The sequence below is a fragment of the Ahaetulla prasina genome, chromosome 15, assembly GCF_028640845.1.
Source record: "Ahaetulla prasina isolate Xishuangbanna chromosome 15, ASM2864084v1, whole genome shotgun sequence".
Taxonomy (NCBI): Eukaryota; Metazoa; Chordata; class Lepidosauria; order Squamata; family Colubridae; genus Ahaetulla; species Ahaetulla prasina.
The window spans coordinates 1431035-1449470 of NC_080553.1; the positions used below are offsets into that span (position 1 = coordinate 1431035).

Here is an 18436-nt window from a genome sequence, read left to right on the forward strand (position 1 = left end):
CAGCAGAAAGTCTTGAGAATGGCACAACCACTACAAAGAAATTGCCTCCAGTTATCCGAGTAGAATAGTTCATGGGCCAAGTGTGATTGGACACACAAGGAATTTAAAGGTGGGGGGGCGAAACGTCCTGACTTTATGAGCCCACTGTTATGAGGTATCCATAATGAGCTCCCTCCTTCCCACCCATGGCGTTTTGCAAAACGAAGAATGAACTTTACTTGGTGTTGTTGTACAATATTTTGCAAATCAGATTTACAACCATGGGGGGGAAAGTGTGTGGTTCCTGGTCAATGAAACTTTTAACAACAAATTTAAACAGCATGGCGGCTCACCACCAAAAAGTGACTGGCTCTGCCCTGTAGAACCAGGGGGAGACAGCGTTGAAGGGAATATGCAAGAATCAATACCGAGCAAAGGGTGTGTGTGGAACTGTTTTTAAGCTCCGAAAAACAAGATGATGTTTGCAAGTGGAACAGGCAGAAGCTGAGGAGGGACAGCACAATCAGTCCTGTACAATTTGGTCACTAGAGCCACTCAATGACGGCTGTGCTGGTCTTTCTGGGGTGTTGATTTCATGGTATGGCTATCAGGTGCAATTGGCAGCCTCCGTGACACGCAGTAGGGAAGCTGCCTGCATTTAGAATATGGTAGGAGTGTCAAAACATGCGTCGTCATGTGATGTATCACAACTTTTTTTCCTTTTGCTAAACCGGGCGTGGGCATGGCCAGCGCTTGACGCATCTGGCTCACGGGCCAGGAGTTTGACAGCCCTGTGGTAGACTCTCCACTGTGTGTACTGCATTGTATGTACTGTATATGCATGTACTGTATATGCATGTCTGAGTATACTGCCATGTATCCGTGGTCCAAAAAAAAAAGATTCTGGAGAAACGTCAAATGGTCACATTCAATGCAGCCTGGAAGTTTAGAGACAGCGCTGCAATTTGGGGAGAAAAATAAAACAATTCTCTCTTCTGTAACTTTGTACCCCAGATCCTTTTGCAAAGCTGTGCCTCTCCCACCGCTGGGCTCTCGGGCTGTTTACAGGCAGGAACGGCCTGGCTCCTCTCTGCTTAGAAAGCAGCACCAGGGCTTTTCCACCCAGCACAAGCCTGCCCTGCAATGCTGGGGGGGATATGGGAAAGAGGCTTTTATGTCAGTGGTGCCTGTTCAGGGGCGCCCCAGAACAGCTCCGTAGGCAGCAGCGTTTTCTCTCTGTCTGCTGAAGGAAGGACAGAAATGCTGCAGAAAAGCATCTCCAGACAAAGCAGATCTGTGGTTGGAAAAGATCCCCCCCCCTGCACTGCTTCTAAGCCAGAAGCTTCCCCAGCGACTGGCTGGACCTGGCAGGAGATTGCCAGCCTCCTGGGTGCTGGGAGTCAGGGGTGGTGTGCCTTACCCATTGGAGGGATTTTCCCCCCCCATTATAACGGCAAAAAGCTTCCAAAATCATTTGGGCTGTTGACATGTTATTAGACAGGATTCAGAGACAGCACTCTGTTACCTGCGTACATTTAGAAAGGCTAAAGAAAGGCCTGCTTGCACCATTTGTTTTTTGGGCATCCTCAATACAGGTCCTCGACTTACAACCCTTCATTTAGTGACAGTTTGAAGTTGCAAATAGCAACTTTCACACTTATGACCGTCCCGGCATCCCCACGGTCATGTAAACAAAATTCCAACACTTGGCCACTCGCTCATATTTATGACGGTCAGTGTCTCAGGGTCACGTGATCTCCTTTTGCAAGCTCCTGACAAGCAAGAGCCAATGGGGAAGCCGGATTCACTTAACGGTGTTACCCACTTAGCAACTGCAGAGGTCACGTAACAACTGGCAAGGGACAAAAGTGACTTAACTGTCTCATTTAGCAACAGAAATTTTAATTTAATTCTATGATGGACATGAAGACAAAGGTCTGTTTTGACAGGGGTTATTATTATTTTTATTTTTTTGCTCTGGCAGTCATTCTAAGCAAAGTTAACAAGTAATTCAAGTGATTAATTCCGCTCAAGATGCTCTGGGGCCCAGAGTCCACTAGAGGGGCCCTAAATCGGAGACAGACGGGGGTTAACCAACTTTTCTCACTCCAGATATCCCCTCTTAAGTACAAACTCCTCCTGCCGGTTTTAACAGCTATTTCATGGTTAAGGTTTAACTAGATGTCCACTTCAAGCAGAATTTGCGGCTGCCAAGAAGAGTCAGCTGGTTTGGGGCTGTTGTCCTGAATTAGCCCAGTCAGCAGACCTGGTCCGTTCGTACCATCTCCAGGTAACAAGGAGGCAAATGCTTGGTGTTTGGACCACAAAGAGTTTCCAGAGAGAAGAAACCTTTCTAGAGAAAGCCGGGTCCTTTCCTCCATGGCTCAGAGGGGCTTTGGGAGCAGTGGAGGTGGGGACTGGTTCTGCCGCACTCCGTGTGGTTCCCCGGGATCCAGAGATTTCCTGCTTGTCCAAGAGGGATGGGGGCAGCCTGCAGTTTGTCCCCCTGGGAGCCATTAGCAGCAGTTCAGGTTGGATGGACGAGATCCGTGTGAAGGCACCACATTTTCCTCTACCCCTGCAAGAGGAGACCAAGGGAGGGAAGGGGCTTCAAAGGATTCCTCTCCTCCCACCCCCAAATGCCAGTTATTGTATTTGTCTTTTCCAGGATGGGCTTGGATGTCCCCTCAGCTACCTCGGAAGAGTTGGATCAGAGTAACAGCCAATGCTGCCGTTACTGGGCTCAACCAGAAGCAGCCCCTCTGAATCCCACAGGAGCTGCTTCTGGAGGGGAGCCGCCTAACCTGCATGATTCTCAACCGTGGCCACTTGAAGATGGCTGGGTGTCAACTCAGCATGTTGGGGAATTCAGAGGGTTGAAGTCCACCCGTCTTCAGGGTGCCAAGGCTGAGAAATGCTGATCTAGAAGAAAAGACCCCTTTGACTCCTTTCCTGGAAACGAGGAAGGGGAGGGAGTTAGGGCCACATACTGATGAAGTCCCCTGTGCCGATTGGCAGCAGCCGGTTGCAGCTCTTCTCCAGCTCCATGAGCACAGACCTCTCAAAGGCCAAGGCAGCGACCCGGAAAAAAAAGTCCTTGACATTTTCCCCTGAAGAAAGAGAAAAAGGAGGGGAAAGACACTCCAAATCCTTAAAACCCGGGAAGCGGATATATTGGCTAGCTGTTCTTGCTCTATTCGGAGAACAGACAAACGTGGCCACTTGCTGGGGGAACAAATGCACATGCACATGGGTGTTGTGGTCCAAGATCTCCCTTGCACGTGAGGAAGCCCCCTTAGGGCACCAAAGCTGGGTGAGCGACAATCGAGGTCCAGCAACTCCTTCCAGACAGTGCTGGGGGGAGGGCAGGAGGGCCGTCCCCTCTCTGATCTGCTGTGCTGCCTTCCTGGGGCTCAACTGACCTGTTTTGGCCGAGACGGACCAATACTCTGCCTGCATCTCGTTAGCCAGACGGACGGCGTCCCGCTCTGTCCGCTCACTCTCGGCATTGGACTGAAATAGAAAGAGCCACAGACGGGGAATGAGGTGCTTGCCCCCCAAACATAAGCGCCTACCTTTCCACTGCCCTCTTCCCAGGCCATAAGGGGGGAAGTCTCCTGCTGCAGGAGTAGGGCGGGATAGTGAGCTCAGAAGGCCTCCAAAGTAGATCCAGAGGGGGCAGAGTTGACTGCAGCCACGTTTCCACAGCCTGGCATTTGAGGGCTCTGTAGGCCAGCCCCCTCCCCTCCTGCCCTTGTCCGGTATCTCCTCACTCAGGGCAACAGACTCTCACCTTGGCCAAAGGCAGCTGGCCCAGGTGGTGGCAGACAGCCTGAATGCCACAAGTGAGGGACGTGGCATCGGCTGCCACACAGCCAGCCCAGCAATCCCTACAAGCTGTGGATCCTTCATGCAGCCAAGAGAAAAGGGAGAGGGCCAGCAACACAAAGGAGTGTGGTGGGGGAAGGGTGACAGACAGGCTGGGGTCCCCTGTGTGCCCCTTGCCCTTCTGGCCTTGCCTGCATGAAAGAGATGCCACAGGGGAAGCAGGGAAGCCCCCAAGCCTCACCTCCAGCACCCCCTGCCTGCCTTTCCAAGAAGATCCCAAGAAAACCAATATGGGGAGATGCAGCTACTTCCCTAGAGAGAGGAAGAAGCATAGGGAGCGGGGGGGGGGGAGTGAAGGAGCTCCCTCCCCTCAGTTGCTTCACAAGAACTCCCAGTGTGTGTTCCTGATCTTTCAAATAAATTGCCCCCACCCCAAAAGAATGGGTCTAGGGCAGGGGTGAAATCCACCAGAGTCTCTAACAGGTGTCTACAAGTTACGGTCAGAAATAGCAAGATGGAGGACAGAACAGTGTGTTGGAAGTTCCACCTGTTTTTTACATGGTCTTGATGCCCTTGGTCTCTTCTGGCAGAGGAGCAGGGCCTGAGGGCTCCCAGCTCTTCACACAGCCAGCATCAGCCCCCCCATCCCCGCTGTCGGGGCCTCCCGTAGACAGACATGCTCCATTCACTGCTGCAGGTGGATTCCCAACCAACTTGGTTCTTGAGATATTTCTTCAGGCTCACCAGCAGATCCTTCTTGGTTCCCACCAGAAATACAAAGCTGGAACTGGGGTGATTCTCCCGCAGGGCATCCTCCAGCCACCGTCTGGACAGGGAGAAGAGAACAAGTGAGCGAGTGAGGGACCATCTGACACGCTGAGAAGGCACACCTGTATCAGTCCTGGCTTGGGCCAGAAAGTCACCCTGCGGAGGCCTTCTTCTGCCACCACAGCCCCAAAGATGCCTCCCCCTGCCCTGCTGCAATGGGCAGGCTCCACCTGGTTATTTGGTCTGGAAGGACAGTGAACAAAGAGCATCTTTGCAAGAGGGACCTTGCTCACCTCCCGTATGGATCACTGCGATGTGCGTCACATGAGGCTACCTTTGAAAACCACTCAGAAACTTCATCTAGTCCAGAACACAGCAGCGCAAACAGTAATGGGGCCCCATGCTTTGCCCATGTAGCATCTCTGTGGCATCACCTGCACTGGCTTCCAGTCTCTTCCCACGTGCAATTCAAGATGCTGGTCATCCCTTCCAAAACCCAGGTTATCTGTCGAGCCGCCTTCCCTTAGGACATCCACCCGTCGTGCCAGATCAAATAGGGTGGGCACGGCCCTGGTCCTCTCAACAAACTACAGCTATTTTATGGGAGCTAGGTAGTCTGCCTTCTCCATGGTAGCCGCTGCTCCTTCCCCTGAAACCTGGCAGGCTCCTGCCCTCCAGGCCTTCCGTAAAGCACTGAGGACTTCGCTTTCCCCCAAACGGTAAGATGGAGCGACTGCCTGTTGGAACCAACGCTATAGAGCCCTGCACACCAGAACAACTAGACACAAGAACAGTTTCTTCCCGAAGGCCATCACTCTGCTAAACAAATAATTCCCTCAACACTCAAACTATTTACTGAATCTGCACTACTATTAATCTTCTCATCGTTCCCATCACCCATCTCTTTCCACTTATGACTGTATGACTGTAACTTTGTTGCTGGTAATCCTTATGATTTATATTGATATATTGACCATCATTTGTGTTGTAAATGTTGTATCTTGATGAACGTATCTTTTCTTTTATGCACACTGAGAGCATCTGCACCAAGACAAATTCCTTGTGTGTCCAATCACACTTGGCCAACAAAAAAATAAAATTCTATTCTATTCTATTTTCAATGTTTATGGCTTTTAATACAATTTTATGTTATTTTAATTCTTGATTGGGAACCACCCAGAGTCTGTTCTAAGGCCGGGGGATGGGGGTGGGGGGAGCTAGAGGAACGTTTTAAATAAATGAATAGATCTCTGCCTTCTGCCTCTCAGCATTCAGCCTGTTTTTCTCTCTGCAAACCTAATCAGGTGGCGGCCAGCCATCTGCCCATGTTTGCACCGTTGCTCCTTTGAACTGGCTAACTGACCTAGTGATGCCCCGAGTGATCAGGGAAAGAGAAGGAGAGACAGGGCAGAGGAATGGAAGGCACACCATCTGTTCTCCCGCTCAGCAAACAAGACCGTCCCTGTGCCAGTCCCCTCCAATGGGGGTCTCCTGCCCACCAAGTCTAGTTAAAGAGTCAACTGATCCTCCCCCTCGGAAAGAGCTGGGATAAAACCACATGAGCCGAAGGACCCCAGAGCCTGCAGGAGCCAAACCGGAGGCAACACTAGCAGGAAGCAGTCCAGCAGAAATGAGAATGGCTGTGCCCTCCTTTCAAGCACAGCCTGCAGACCTGTTTCGGAGTCAACTGGCAGAAGGGCATCAGGACCAGCCAAGCTTTCACCCTCCCATGGCCACCTCCTCCTCCTCCTCCTGGGCCCTTTAGGAAGACCTGCCCAGCTTGATTCCACACAGCAGGAAGAAAACTGTGCCTCCCTGGTTGGCAGGTGGGGTGAAGCCATGTTCCTCACGTAGTTTAATGCCTCTTCTCTGCATGCAAATTAATATTTAACTCGCATGGGGCTTTTCTGAGGCGAAGTCTCTCACCTAAATGTGGAGGAGCCATGATTTCAAATTCCAATTGCTGATGAGCTTGGCTCTTTGCTACAGAAATGCCACAGGCCAGCTTAAAGGCCTTTCCGTTGTGTGTGTTTGTGTGTGTCAGGAGTCAGAGCAGGTATGCAGGATCAAATCCTTTAATCATCCTGGTAGGCTTAATGTTTCATGATGAGACACTAATAGGCCATTTCTCCACCCACCACGGACTCCTAGTATTCCCACCCCATATCACTGACGTCTCCCGCCATGGGATTATTTTCACCAAACAATGGTTGGAAAAATTGTTACAGATGGCAGAATTTGCTGCAGCAGGAATGATCTGAATTGTAATAGGGTTTGCTCGACTTTGGCTTTGTGCAAAAGCAGGCAGATCTTCTTCAGCCAATAAATGTGGTCCCATCATTCATAGTTCAGTGGGATATGCAAAGTCAGTCACAAGGGAAAACTGGAGTGACTTACTTGGTGTGATCCAAAGTCTGGATGTCAGCTAAGTCGAAAACTGTGATAATCACTGCCAAGAAAATAAAATAAGATTGTGCAAGGTTTGAGCAGCACCTGAGCCACCGGTTGGCAACGCCAAAGATAAAGGGGATGGCAAACAGGGAGGGGGGTCTTCGCCCCCGGCTCACCTTCCGCTCCTCTGTAGTAGGCAGACGCGATGCACTTGAACTTCTCCTGGCCGGCCGTGTCCCATCTGGGCAGGAGGGAAGGAGAAAGTCACCGGGGGCTGCGAGGGGACCTAAATTCTCCCACTGACGGAGCCAAAGTATAGAGTAGGCAGAAAGCCCAAAGAACAACTTCCTCTCATTCTTCAAAATAAAAATACACACACACAGAAAAATACAAAGCACACTAGATAGATAGATAGATAGATAGATAGATAGATAGATAGATAGATAGATAGATAGATAGATAGATAGTGATCGTAAGTTGAGGACTACCTGTATTCAAGTGGAGGATACAATATATTTATATATTGTATCCCCCACTTGAATACAGGTAGTCCTCAACTTACGACCACAATTGAACCTAGAATTTATGTTGCTAAATGAGAAATTTGTTAAGTGAGTTTTGCTCCATTTTACAACTTTTCTTGCCAGCTTTGTTAAATGAACACTGCAGTTGTTAAATTAGTTAACAAGGTTGTTAAGTGAATCTGGCTTGCCCATTGACTTTGCTTGTCAGAAGGTCGCAAAAGGGGATCACGTGACCTCGGGACACTGCAACCGTCATGAGTCAGTTGTCTGTATGTAAATCATGTGACCATGGGGAGGCTTCAAAAATCCCCCAAGTTTGCTTGGTATTCAAATGTTGCTCAATAGTTTTCCCAGGAAACTCCCTCACGTGCTACAACTCTCTTGGTTTGGGTGTCCTGGCCAGAGTTTCTGATTCCTCCCATGAAGGCTGAAAAGAAGCTCCCTCTGAGACATCCCAGCCAGCCAGCTTCCATTCTGGGTCACCGGTTATGGTCAGCCAGTAATGTCCTCATTAGCACATTCATCTGAAGGCCCCAAGAGACCATGCTAATTGAACAGGCCCCAAGACGAGGGCAGGCACATATTCTCACTCTTAATTAACTTCTAAAAGCACTTTCCATTGCTCTGCCTCCAGGGCTTAGATGGGGCCCAAGGAGAGAGGCAGTTTTTTAGGCTCAGCTAAGAAAACCTACATGGGCACCAAACTCTTGAGCCTCCCTCCTCATCAAATGCATTGGAATTTCAGAACTAATGTTAGAGGGCTGGTTGAGGGTCTAACAGGCAGAAGGAATAACCTTGAGGGACAGGAGGAAAAGCTGCAATAATCAGATAAAAGAAATCTGAATTGAGGCAGAAACTAATCTGAGAAAGCTTCTCAGACATCATTCGCCCTACTTCTCAGGAGCGAGGAGGCAGGCACATTCAGGCTTGCAAGAATCTGTTACAGGTAGTCCTCAAATTACAACAGACTTCCCCCCCAACCAAGGTATTTATGATCCAATTCCAGAGTTTGAATAGCTCCCTCTTCAGCAGTCATGTGACCACATTTCGGCCACTAAGCAAATGGCCTGCATTTACAGCTGCTTGAAGGGTCACGTGGCCACAATTTATGATGCTATTGCCAATAACTGGCATTTTAGCAAAAACGCCCCGTAGCAAACAATGGGTTTGTTTAACATCGCATCAAAAAAAAAATGTTGTAAAATCGGGTCTGTCATGTGGGTGACCCACCTTACAACCGTCACAACATATGATCCAAATGGGCAGAACCAATTATGGTCATAAGTCAAGGACTAACTACACTGCAACTATGTAATAAAAGTAGTCTGAGCACTCTGGTGTTCTAGCCTGGTCTACCTCGGAGGGCTGACAGAATCTGGGAGCTGAAGCACAAAGCCCGACACTGCTTGACAAAGGTTTTCTGTGCGTCGGGCTAAGTGCATGCGCATAAAATGTGCACGCTCCCTCAAGCGAAGGCACCATCAGAAATGCTGCCTTAAGGTTATTCCAGTGAAACCTTCTATATACCTGGAAATGGGGAAGAGGAAACGGGGACAGGAGCTGCTTTCTAACTTACATCTGAAGGTTGTAGGGCACCCCAGCAATCTCAAAACGCTCAATTTCAAAATCCACGCCAATGGTTGCCTTGTAATCCCGGTCAAAAACCTCTTTACAAAACCTGTGGTTGAAAAATGGTTAGGGAAAAAATAGCATGCCATTTAAATCTTGATAGTCTATGGCGATTCTCAGTCACCCCATGGTTGTCCCAAAGGTGCTTTTTCAAGAGGCAAAGAGCTGAAGAAGCTTCTGGGATGAGGAGCGAAATGTCCTCAAAAGAAAAACCAGAAAGTCCAGTTGCCTTTTGGAAAAAAGCACCTTTGGGTTAAATCGTGGAAGTTCTTTCCAAAAGCTGCAATTGCTCCTTTATGTGCGCATCTGGGAAAGAGTCCCCTTCAGCACACAGGCCAGGCGATCAGCATGGCTTTTCTAAGGGACGGTATTAACTGCTCCTGGTGTCTGATAAAGAGAATGAAAGCTTCTGCTTTTAAATAAAATTTGGTAGTCAGAAAAGATGCTCCACATTCCTTCTGAAGGGAACAGGGATAAATATCGTAACTCCCTTCCTAAGATTTTTATTTAGAAGCCGGGTGCAGATTCCAGGTTCTCTGGCATAACCCACACCTGCCGCTAGACCATTTTTTGAGAGAAGTCCAGTTTCTGAGCTCCAGGTCCATCCACAGCCTTCTTGGAGGGGAAGGAGGGAGGAATCCTCCTCCGCACCCTGCCCATGGCCTGGCTCTGAGGCCTGGCAGTTCCACCAGCCTCCAGTGCTCCCAAACAACCCACCCTAGAAAGGGCCCAAAGCAACCCGTGTGGCATTCAGAGATCCCTGCAGGAAATGGCCAGTCAATTTAGAATAACCTGGCCGGGGTGGGTGGGTGGGGGGAATGACAATGACCCACAGAAGCTGCCATTAATTGCTTTTGGAAAATGGAACATTATAATACCTGTTGATGAGGCTTGTTTTCCCAACACAGAGGTCTCCCACCACAACCACCTTGGAGATCTTTAGGCTGGAACACACATTTTCACATTGAACATGTTGCTACAGTGCTAGGAAAAAAACAGACTGTTTCACGGAGCAAACACACTTTCAAGGAGAAGGATTCAAAATCTGGAGCTGTCCATGGCTTGAGACAACTCCCACTGTCCTCTCCTATCAAGAGCATCCCATCTTCTTTTGAGCTTGAAGCAGTTCAGGCTCCAGCGGGGTTTTGCATCCCTCTGCTTCCTCCCACCCCCAATTCTTTTTCAATCTGAGCGTAAAGCAAACTGGGAGTGTGTGTGCGTGTGCTTCAGAAAGGTAGAAACAGATAGGAGGACCTGATCAGCAGCAAAGACAACATCAGGACATCAAGGTGAACCCAAATGGATTTGTCTGCACAAAACAAACAGATCTTGCATTTATTTAGATGTCTCTCTGGCAAAATATGAACCAGAATTTGCTTGTACATATTAATTACATTTCCTGCCTTTCCTTCCTGCCATCTCCTCCTACTTCTCCCTTAACAAACGTGCCAGGAAGGCTGGGCTGAGTGAGGACAGCCAGTCTCCCCCAGGGGTCTCCCATGAGTAGGGGGGGGGTTGACTGGTCCAACTTTTTAATCCGTATATTGCTGGGACTCTCTAGCTTAGAGTGACTAGAATATATTCTCCACAGAGGGAGACCGTTTTTTAATGATTCATCTCCTAGAAGATAGTCAATGTTTGGATCCCACAATTACCTGCACAATCATTTCTTTCTCCTTGTTTCTCCTCCTCTTTTCCCAGAGGTCAATTTCTCATGTTCCCTGAGAAGCCGCACTCTCCCCCCAGCCCAGCCCACCATTACCCACACAGAGGAGCTTGAAAATACCCCAGCCAGAGGATCCTTCCATGCCTGGCCATGATGAAGCATGGGGTGCTGAAGAACCTCCCAGCCTTGGCACGCAGGGGTACCAAGTGCTCTTCCACAGGCGGCCTTCAACGGTTTGTCTCCTAGCTGAAGGTGGCCAGGATGAAGATGCCTTAAGAAATGGCCTCCAGATTGCAGCCCAGCTTTGGACACAATGGTGGGCCCGTGTTTCACCCAGCAACCTGTGACTGGTGAGCTCCTCTCCCATCCACGACAGGAAAAGCAACACGCATGGCTGTCCTTTCCTGCAGTGCTTCTCAATCCTGGCAACCTGGAGATGGGCAGCCTTCAATTGCTAGGATTCCCCTTGCCCAGGTGCGCCATTTCTTCAATCAGGAGGACCTTCCGAAAGTCACTCAGGCCCTGGTCATCTCACAGTTAATGCCACTCGCTCTACCAGGGGATGCCAGTGAAACCACCCGGAAGCTTCAAATGATGCCAGCAGCAACAGATGTCTCTTGGTGTGTCCACCACTGCTACATGAAGGGCAAGTCAAGATGCTGCTTATGGCCTATAAAGCCCAGTGTGATCAAAGGCCTGGATACCTGAGAGGCTGCTTGTCCCCAATTGCTTCTGCCTGCCCAGTACAGGGTGGGAGCACTCCAGGTGCCCCCCATTAAACAATGGCATCTCGTGAGACCTAGGCCGGGTACCTTCTCTGTTGGGGCCTCACTCTCTGGAACCGGATTCCCCTCCCCCCAAGATCTGGATCTTCTCTCCTGGAGTTCCAGAAAGCTTTGGGTCCCAGGCCTGGGGTCCATGCTTGTTATTTGTTTAAAGGCCTCTGGTTGGTTTTCTAGATTTTGTTATTTATTAGCGTATGCAAGCCCAGGGTGTTGGCTTGATTCAATATTTTTAGCTGTTTTTATGTCTTTTCCAGTTTTGTATGCTGATCAGAGTCTCCTGGATCTGGGCAGACAATTTAAATAAATATTTTTTTTAAAAAAACACAGAGTGAGATGCTTTCCTAAGGTTACTCCTGTCCTTCAAATCCAAAAGCAGTTTCTATTTTGGATTTGCAGGAATTGGAAAACAGAATGAACCACTGGGTGGTTTTCTTGGCTAAGTGTGCAATGAAAGAGGGTGTGGTGGCACTAACGAGCTCTTGGGACTCAGTGCAATGCATAAACTGCTATGCCTGATGTCCAAAGCAGAGCACCTCCTTGGCTGACGATGTTGCATGCAACCCTTTTATTAGCTCACATCCTTTTAAATCATGAAACGGGTTGGACTTGGCCTAGCAGAATGTGCAAACACTTCAGGACCTCTGGCAAGCGATGGTTTAAACATCCTGGTAGCATGTAAGGTGTTGCACCCATCTGGTGTGTCCCATCTAGCGTGTCTTGCAAGAAACAATAAAGAGAAGACCGGATAGATGCTATGAAGGGCAGATCAAAGGAGGAGAATTTCCTGTTATTCCAGACACATCTTCCTCACAGAAATACGAGGGGCCAAAGAGCCCCCCAAGGGGTGCTTCTTCTCGACTTTTTGGCTTTCTGCCCAGAGCAGGGACGCATCGCTGAGAAGGCAAAGCAGACGGAAGGATCCAACTGACCGGCTGCTGCCCATGGAATGCAGACTCACCCAACGGTCCCAGGGTTCCTCCGCTGACAGGCCGCCCTCACCTGGCCGTGGAAATCCTCCCTGAGCTGCAGACAGGCCTCGGGGGTGTAGCACTGCAGCCAGAGGGGAGCAGCATCACTAGTAGGCCCAGGCTGGGAGGGGGCCGCCATTCCTCCCCCCCACCACCACCACCAGGGAGGAGAGGAGGGGCGTTTCTTGCTTACCTTGGGGAAGTCCGAGATCCTCCGGTCTCTGCTGACGGGCAGGAGGGGGGCCCTCATCGCCCACCTTGGGGGGCTGCCAGGCACAAAAGAAAGAGGATGAGGCCAAGGGACAATCCTCCCGTCCCCCTCCCAGGCCGGCGGAAGGCAGCATCTCCGCCTGCCCACCAAGCTGAGAGACGGAGAAGAGGGGCAGCCTCTGCAGCCGGCCCGGCCCGGCCCTCAGGCCAAGCGGGGCTCCCCCCTCACCACACGGGGGACCCTCCCTGGACAAGAGGCGGGAGCCCCCGAGCCCCCTGGTCGAGGCCGCCCTTCCAAGCGGGACCTTCTCCAATCCCGGCTGACGCGCCGTTGCCAGCAGCGCCTCGCCCTGCGAAGGGCCCGCATCTCCCCTTGCCCGGAGACCCTCAGGCCCCCGGGGCCGAACAGCCGCAGCCAGCGCAGCCTTCCGGCCTTCCTCCGCCACACCCGCCCCGGGGCTGGAGCGCCGCTTGGCGAAGGCGCTTCGCGGAGGAGCGGCCGGGCAGGTGCCTCTCGCCTGTTGCCACCCCGAAGGCGCCTCCGTCCCTGCGGGTCTCCCCAGCAGGCAGCAGCGCCCAGGCCGGCGCGCTCCAGCCTCCGGCACCCAGCCAGCCCCGGGAGCGGAACGGTCGCGGCGGGCTCTTTCCCCGCTCGGCCCCCCGGAGCAGCCCGAATGCTCGGTCCTTCCCTCCCTCCCTCCCGCCGAGTCCCCGCACCCGCAAGCGGCGAAGGGCAGCGCACAGCTCGGCCTCCTGGCGGACGGGCTCCCGAGCAGGGCGGCGGCGCTGCTACAGGCGGAGTCCCGAGCGGCTCCCCGGCCCCCAGCGCCGCAGGCGAGAAGGGCTCGGCGGCGGCTCTGGCGCTATGGCAACCGCCCCGAGGGCTGGAGAGGCTCGGCCCCGCCCCGACGCCCCCGCGCTGCCTCGCTGGCCGGGGAGGGGGGAGGGGCAGCTTTTGCAACAGCCCGATCCCCCTCCTTGCGGCTTCTCCGCCGACGAGCGCTCCTTCCCCGTCCCCGTCGGTGCAGGAGAGGCTCCCCGCCCGCCCCGATTCGATGCGTCTCCTGTGCGAAATGCGAGGCCCGTCGCTGGTTTCAATCCCAGACGCTCGACCGGGACAGTCCGAGGATTCGTGCTCCGCGTAGAGCAGGGGTGTCCAAACTTGGACCCTTTAAGACTTTTGGACTTCAACTCCCAGAGTTCCTCAGCCAGCTTTGCTGGCTGAGGGACTCTGGGAGTTGAAGTCCAAAAGTCTTAAAGGGACCAAGTTTGGACACCCCTGGCGTAGAGGGTTGGACAAGAGGACTTCCAAGGGCCCTTATGGAAATGCAGCATAAAGGTGGAGGTGACCTTGGAGGTCGTCTACTCCCTCCACTGGTCGGTTTGGACTAGAAGACCTCCGGGTCCCCTTCCAAAGCTCTGATTCTGCTTGGAGACCTCTGGAGAAGAGAAAGGCTGCAGACCCTCCTGGGCCCTAACCCAAATCTGTTCCCCCTCATCACAGACTGTTGGCTCTTGGACAGCCTTTGGATTTCTGAAGAGCATCTCTCCCAGCCTTCTCTTCTGTGCCCCGGTTGGTTTCCAGAGCCTTCACTGCAACAATAGCTGTCCTCTAAGCACGCTGTGCATCCCTGGTGCCATGTAACAGGGTCAGCTCCCATTTACATGTCCCAGCTTCTGCCAACCTAGCAGTTAGAAAGCACGTAAAAAAATGCAAGTAGAAAAATCTGGACCACCTTTGGTGGGAAGGTAACAGCGTTCCGTGCGCCTTTGGCGTTGAGTCATGCCGGCCACATGACCACGGAGACGTCTTCAAACAGCGCTGGCTCTTCGGCTTTGAAACGGGTATGAACACCGCCCCCTAGAGTCGGGAACGACTAGCACATATGTGCAAGGGGAATCTTTACCTTTTTAAGAACATTGCAGTTTGTCATCATCCTGCTAAGATGGCGGTGCCAAAACTGGACACAGAATTCCGGGGGGGGAGGGGAAATCAGAGGGGAGGGGGACAAAGGCCTTTTCTCATCCATAACATGCCTTAGGATCTTGTCAGTTGGACAGTATACACCCAGCTGACTGGCCTGTACTCTCCTGGCTCTGCTTTCTTCCCTTTTGCAGAGAGGAGTAACATTCACTCTTCTTCAGCTGTCTGGCATCTGCCCAGGCCCCCAGAAATCCTTCAGGTGCCCTGGCATTGTTCTTCTGGCCATGAAGGCCTGCATTCCTTAAATTAGCCAACGTCATTTACCCTTTCAGTCTACTCTGAGCTGCATCTCTCAAGGTAGACTCCCTCCTAGCTGATTTGGAATCCCTGCAGGGGAGAAAGTGACCCAAACATATCCCCCCTCCATAAAATCCCTGTAGCCCTTATCTGGTTATTCCCAAGAGAGTGCTCGGTCGAGCTGAGATTCTTGTAAATAGGCAAATAGCAATAAAGAAACTTCTCTGATTAGCTCACAGGGTTGGTCTGGTTTTTTGCACCTGACAAAAGGCTCCAAGGTTAAGACTCTTATTTCCTTGCTGGTGCCCATGTCTTGCTTACCCCCTGCTCCTCAAAACAGCCCTTTGCCTCTTTCCCCATAGCCCCCAATTGCGGTTGTCTGGGCATCTCTTGCAGCTCCCAAGCTGCAGAATTTCTGCCACAATCCTTCTATTGCTTCTGCGCCCAACCTTCTAGCCCTCCTTTTTCTCTTCAGGATGCCCAGCAGTTCTACATAATGCTCCCAACCAAACAGCCACAATTCCACCTGCCACCAAACAGGGAAACAGCCAGCAGCTGATCAGCAGGGAAGCAGCTGTATTCCTGTGTGTATCTGGCCGTCTCACAAGGGAAAGCTCTCCCTTAGGGAACGGAGGTCTGATCCGGCCCGGCTCAGCACCGCCTTTCTACTGCCGAAAGGCTTTTGGCCGAGTCAGGAGCTCCAGGCGGGTCCTCTCCGACTCACAGCAGCCCAGCAGGGAGCGGGGGCGGGGGCTGATCGGCAACCTCTCCCTCCCCTTCCGCAAATGCACGCGGTTGCGAGCTGCCCGTGTTTGTACAGGACAGGATCTGCTCTTGGAACCAAGTGATCCAGAAAAGACACCCGCTTCCTGGCAACGGATTTGCTGTACTTAGCTGGGAACTAAAGCGCATCCATCCGTGCCTCCGTATTAATTCACCTGCTCGGATCGGCCCTTCTTTGCTACCTTCTCTTTAAACAACTTCTCAGCCGCGGAAGGAGCCGGGATCCAGGGTGAGGCTGGGGGTCAGAGTCGTGCACAGGACCGAGGATTCCCAAGGGGGAGATTGGGAGGAGGATCCCCCCTGCGCGCCGCCCTCGGCAGCCCCGGCCCAGCGGAGAGCCCCCGGGAGCGGCAGGGTCGGAAAAGGCGGGGAGGCGGCCAAAAGAGCGGCGGCGGCCAAAGGCGTAACACGCGGGTCCGAGTCGGAGTGGGGGGGGGAGCGCTCTGAGCGCGGCACAACAACGAGGGAAGCCGAGCGCTTCCGAAGCTGCTCGGGCGAGCGCTCGCAGATCCGCGGGAAGGCCCCGCCCCGCTCCGGAGCCGGCGCGTGCGCTTGCGCACTTTCCCTCCCGGCGTCCCCGTCGCCTAGCAACCCGGCGCGCGCGGCTCGGCGGGATCCCCTCCGCCATGGCGCACCCGCGGATCTCGGCCCAGCTGCCCCCCGACATCGACCCCACCAAGGCGCCCGTGGCCTTCGGCCGCCGAGGCCTCCCCAAGCTCAACGAGGAGCTGCAGCACCCCGAGCTGCTGACGCGGCAGCGGGCCCTGATGGCGCTCTGCGACCTGGTGCACGACCCGGAGAACGCTTACCAAGCCATCGGCCTGGGTGAGGCCCGGAGGGCGGGAGAGGACCGGGTGCTCAGCGGCCGTCCAGCCCCGCGCGTCTCGCCTCAGCCGCTTCAAGAGGCGTGGACTGCAACTCCCAGAGCGCCGCAGCCCCCAGTGCCGCCCCGGGAATTCTGGGAGTTGAAGTCCACCGCTCTTAAAGGGACCCTCGGGGGACTCGCCCGGCTGCGACTGAGCCGGACTCTGGAGAGTTTAAAACAAAGAGTCCCGTAACTGGAATACCATCTAGTCCAGCCTCGAACACACCTCCACCTGCAGGAGGCGGCCGCTGGGTCTGCCTGCGGGTTCAGCTCCAGGCGAAGGGTGCCCGGCCCTTCCCTCCAGCTCTGCCCCCGTTCAGACGGCGCCCACCGGAGCTCCACTTTGTCAGGGTCCTTCCTAAAATGCAGGACCTCGCAGCCTCCCCCCTCCCCTCCCTTTCTCTCCCCCTCCCCTCCCAACCCCACTCCACTATCTCTTTCCTCTCCCCTCTCTCCCCCTCCTCTCTCTAGCTGTCTCCCCCTCTGTCCGCCTCTCCCCCTTTCCCCTCCCCCTCTTAAGTCTCTCCCCATCTCCCCTACCCCTCGTTCCTCTATCTCTTCCTCCCATTTCTCTCTCTCTTCCTCCCTCCCTCCCCTCTATCTCTCTTCCTCCCATTTCTCTCTCTCTTCCTCCTCCTCCCCTCTATCTCTCTCTCTTCCTCTCGCTCCCGTCTCTCCACCTCCTCCCTCTCTCTCTCTCCCCCTCTTCCCACACTTTATCTCTCTCCTCCTCCCCACTCTATCTCTTCCCCTCTCCCTCCATCTATTGCACTCCTCCACACTCTCCCCCTCTTCCCCCCTCCCCCTCCTCAACAGTCACAGCCCTGTACAGACCACCTGACTGCTAGACTAGAGTATTACTCCGGAGCTTTTGGTGGGGCGACTCTTCCTGCAGAGGCAAGAACTAACCATCCGTAGCCTTTGCAGAGCTTGCCGAGTTCTCTTCCTGGTCTCTGTTGAGGAATGCCATCCGGAGGGGCAGGCAGGAGGGGCTCCTTCCCAGAGGGCGAAGAGAGACTTTCAAGTGGGCAGGAAGAGAGCCAAGTTGGACTCTCCCTAGCAATTCATAGAGTTTATCTACGTTATTGTGGATAATGCTTCAGTTTGTGAAGATTCTGTTTGTAGGCAAACAACAATAAAGGAACTATTCCAAAGGAACTCCACGTGTCCTTCTTGATTCTTAGGGCCAGACCGTCTCTGAGGCTTGTGGCAATTGGTCTTCATCCAGAGGCCCAGACACCTGGTTCAGTTACCTCCTGTGATCGATCACTACTGAGCAATTCTCCGTCCCCCCATCCCCTCCACTTGGCTCTCTTCTGTCTTCTGGGAGGCCTTTTGGTACTTTTGTCCTTTGGCAACAGTTCCCTGGTCCAGTTCTGGACCCCAGAAGCTGGACCAGGGCTATGGGGGAGGCATGCAAGTGGCTGGACCAGGGCTATGGGGTGGACAGTATTGCCTCTAGTCCCTTCAGTTTACTCTTCAAGAGTGCAGTCAGCCTGTACCTCTTGATCTTCAGGAAAGAAAACAAAGAGGGAACTGTCCCTAAGGTCACATGAGCATTTCCCTCCAACATACACAAACAATTCAGCCAATTAAAAAACATCCTTCGCGAAACTGGATGAAATAAGAGCAGAAATTGTGACTATCCAAAAGGATTTAAAGGATACTCAACAAGTCTCAGCAGAAAATAAGCAGAAAGTGGAAGGTCTGGAGGGTGAGATGCGGGCGGTGCAGAAAAGAGGGGAGACGACAAGCAATGCTGTGCTCGGACTACAGATGGATAAAATGTCTTATTTCCTTAGGTTTCAAAATTTGGAAG

General features: G+C 52.8%; 3 protein-coding genes across 5 annotated transcripts in view; 2 read left to right on the top strand and 1 right to left on the bottom strand.

Annotated features, from left to right (window-relative positions):
* The window catches only part of GUCD1 (guanylyl cyclase domain containing 1), a 319725-nt gene that overhangs the window by 261363 nt on the left and 39926 nt on the right, over positions 1–18436 (top strand). The window lies entirely within an intron of this gene.
* Positions 1446–16662, bottom strand: RAB36 (RAB36, member RAS oncogene family). 3 transcript variants are annotated; one of them, XM_058158293.1, is made up of 11 exons: positions 16562–16662; positions 12732–12804; positions 12529–12620; positions 9998–10063; positions 9067–9168; positions 7143–7207; positions 6973–7024; positions 4552–4633; positions 3402–3492; positions 2970–3089; positions 1446–2557 (listed from the first exon to the last, which is right to left on the bottom strand). In XM_058158293.1, exons 1-11 carry the CDS (start codon positions 16567–16569, stop codon positions 2496–2498), a joined length of 813 nt encoding a protein of 270 aa, XP_058014276.1. In that variant the 5' UTR covers positions 16570–16662; the 3' UTR covers positions 1446–2495. The 3 variants fall into 3 exon arrangements, with proteins under 3 accessions (XP_058014276.1, XP_058014279.1, XP_058014278.1); XM_058158296.1 differs by lacking the exon at positions 16562–16662 and adding an exon at positions 15908–16041; XM_058158295.1 differs by lacking the exon at positions 16562–16662 and adding an exon at positions 13466–13671 and having other exon boundaries at positions 1447–2557.
* Positions 16272–18436, top strand: part of RSPH14 (radial spoke head 14 homolog) — a 97453-nt gene continuing 95288 nt past the window's right edge. Inside the window, exon 1 of the mRNA XM_058158292.1 lies at positions 16272–16577. Coding sequence (XP_058014275.1) covers positions 16379–16577 — 199 coding nt within the window. The 5' untranslated portion in view covers positions 16272–16378. The remainder of the gene's footprint in view (positions 16578–18436) is intronic.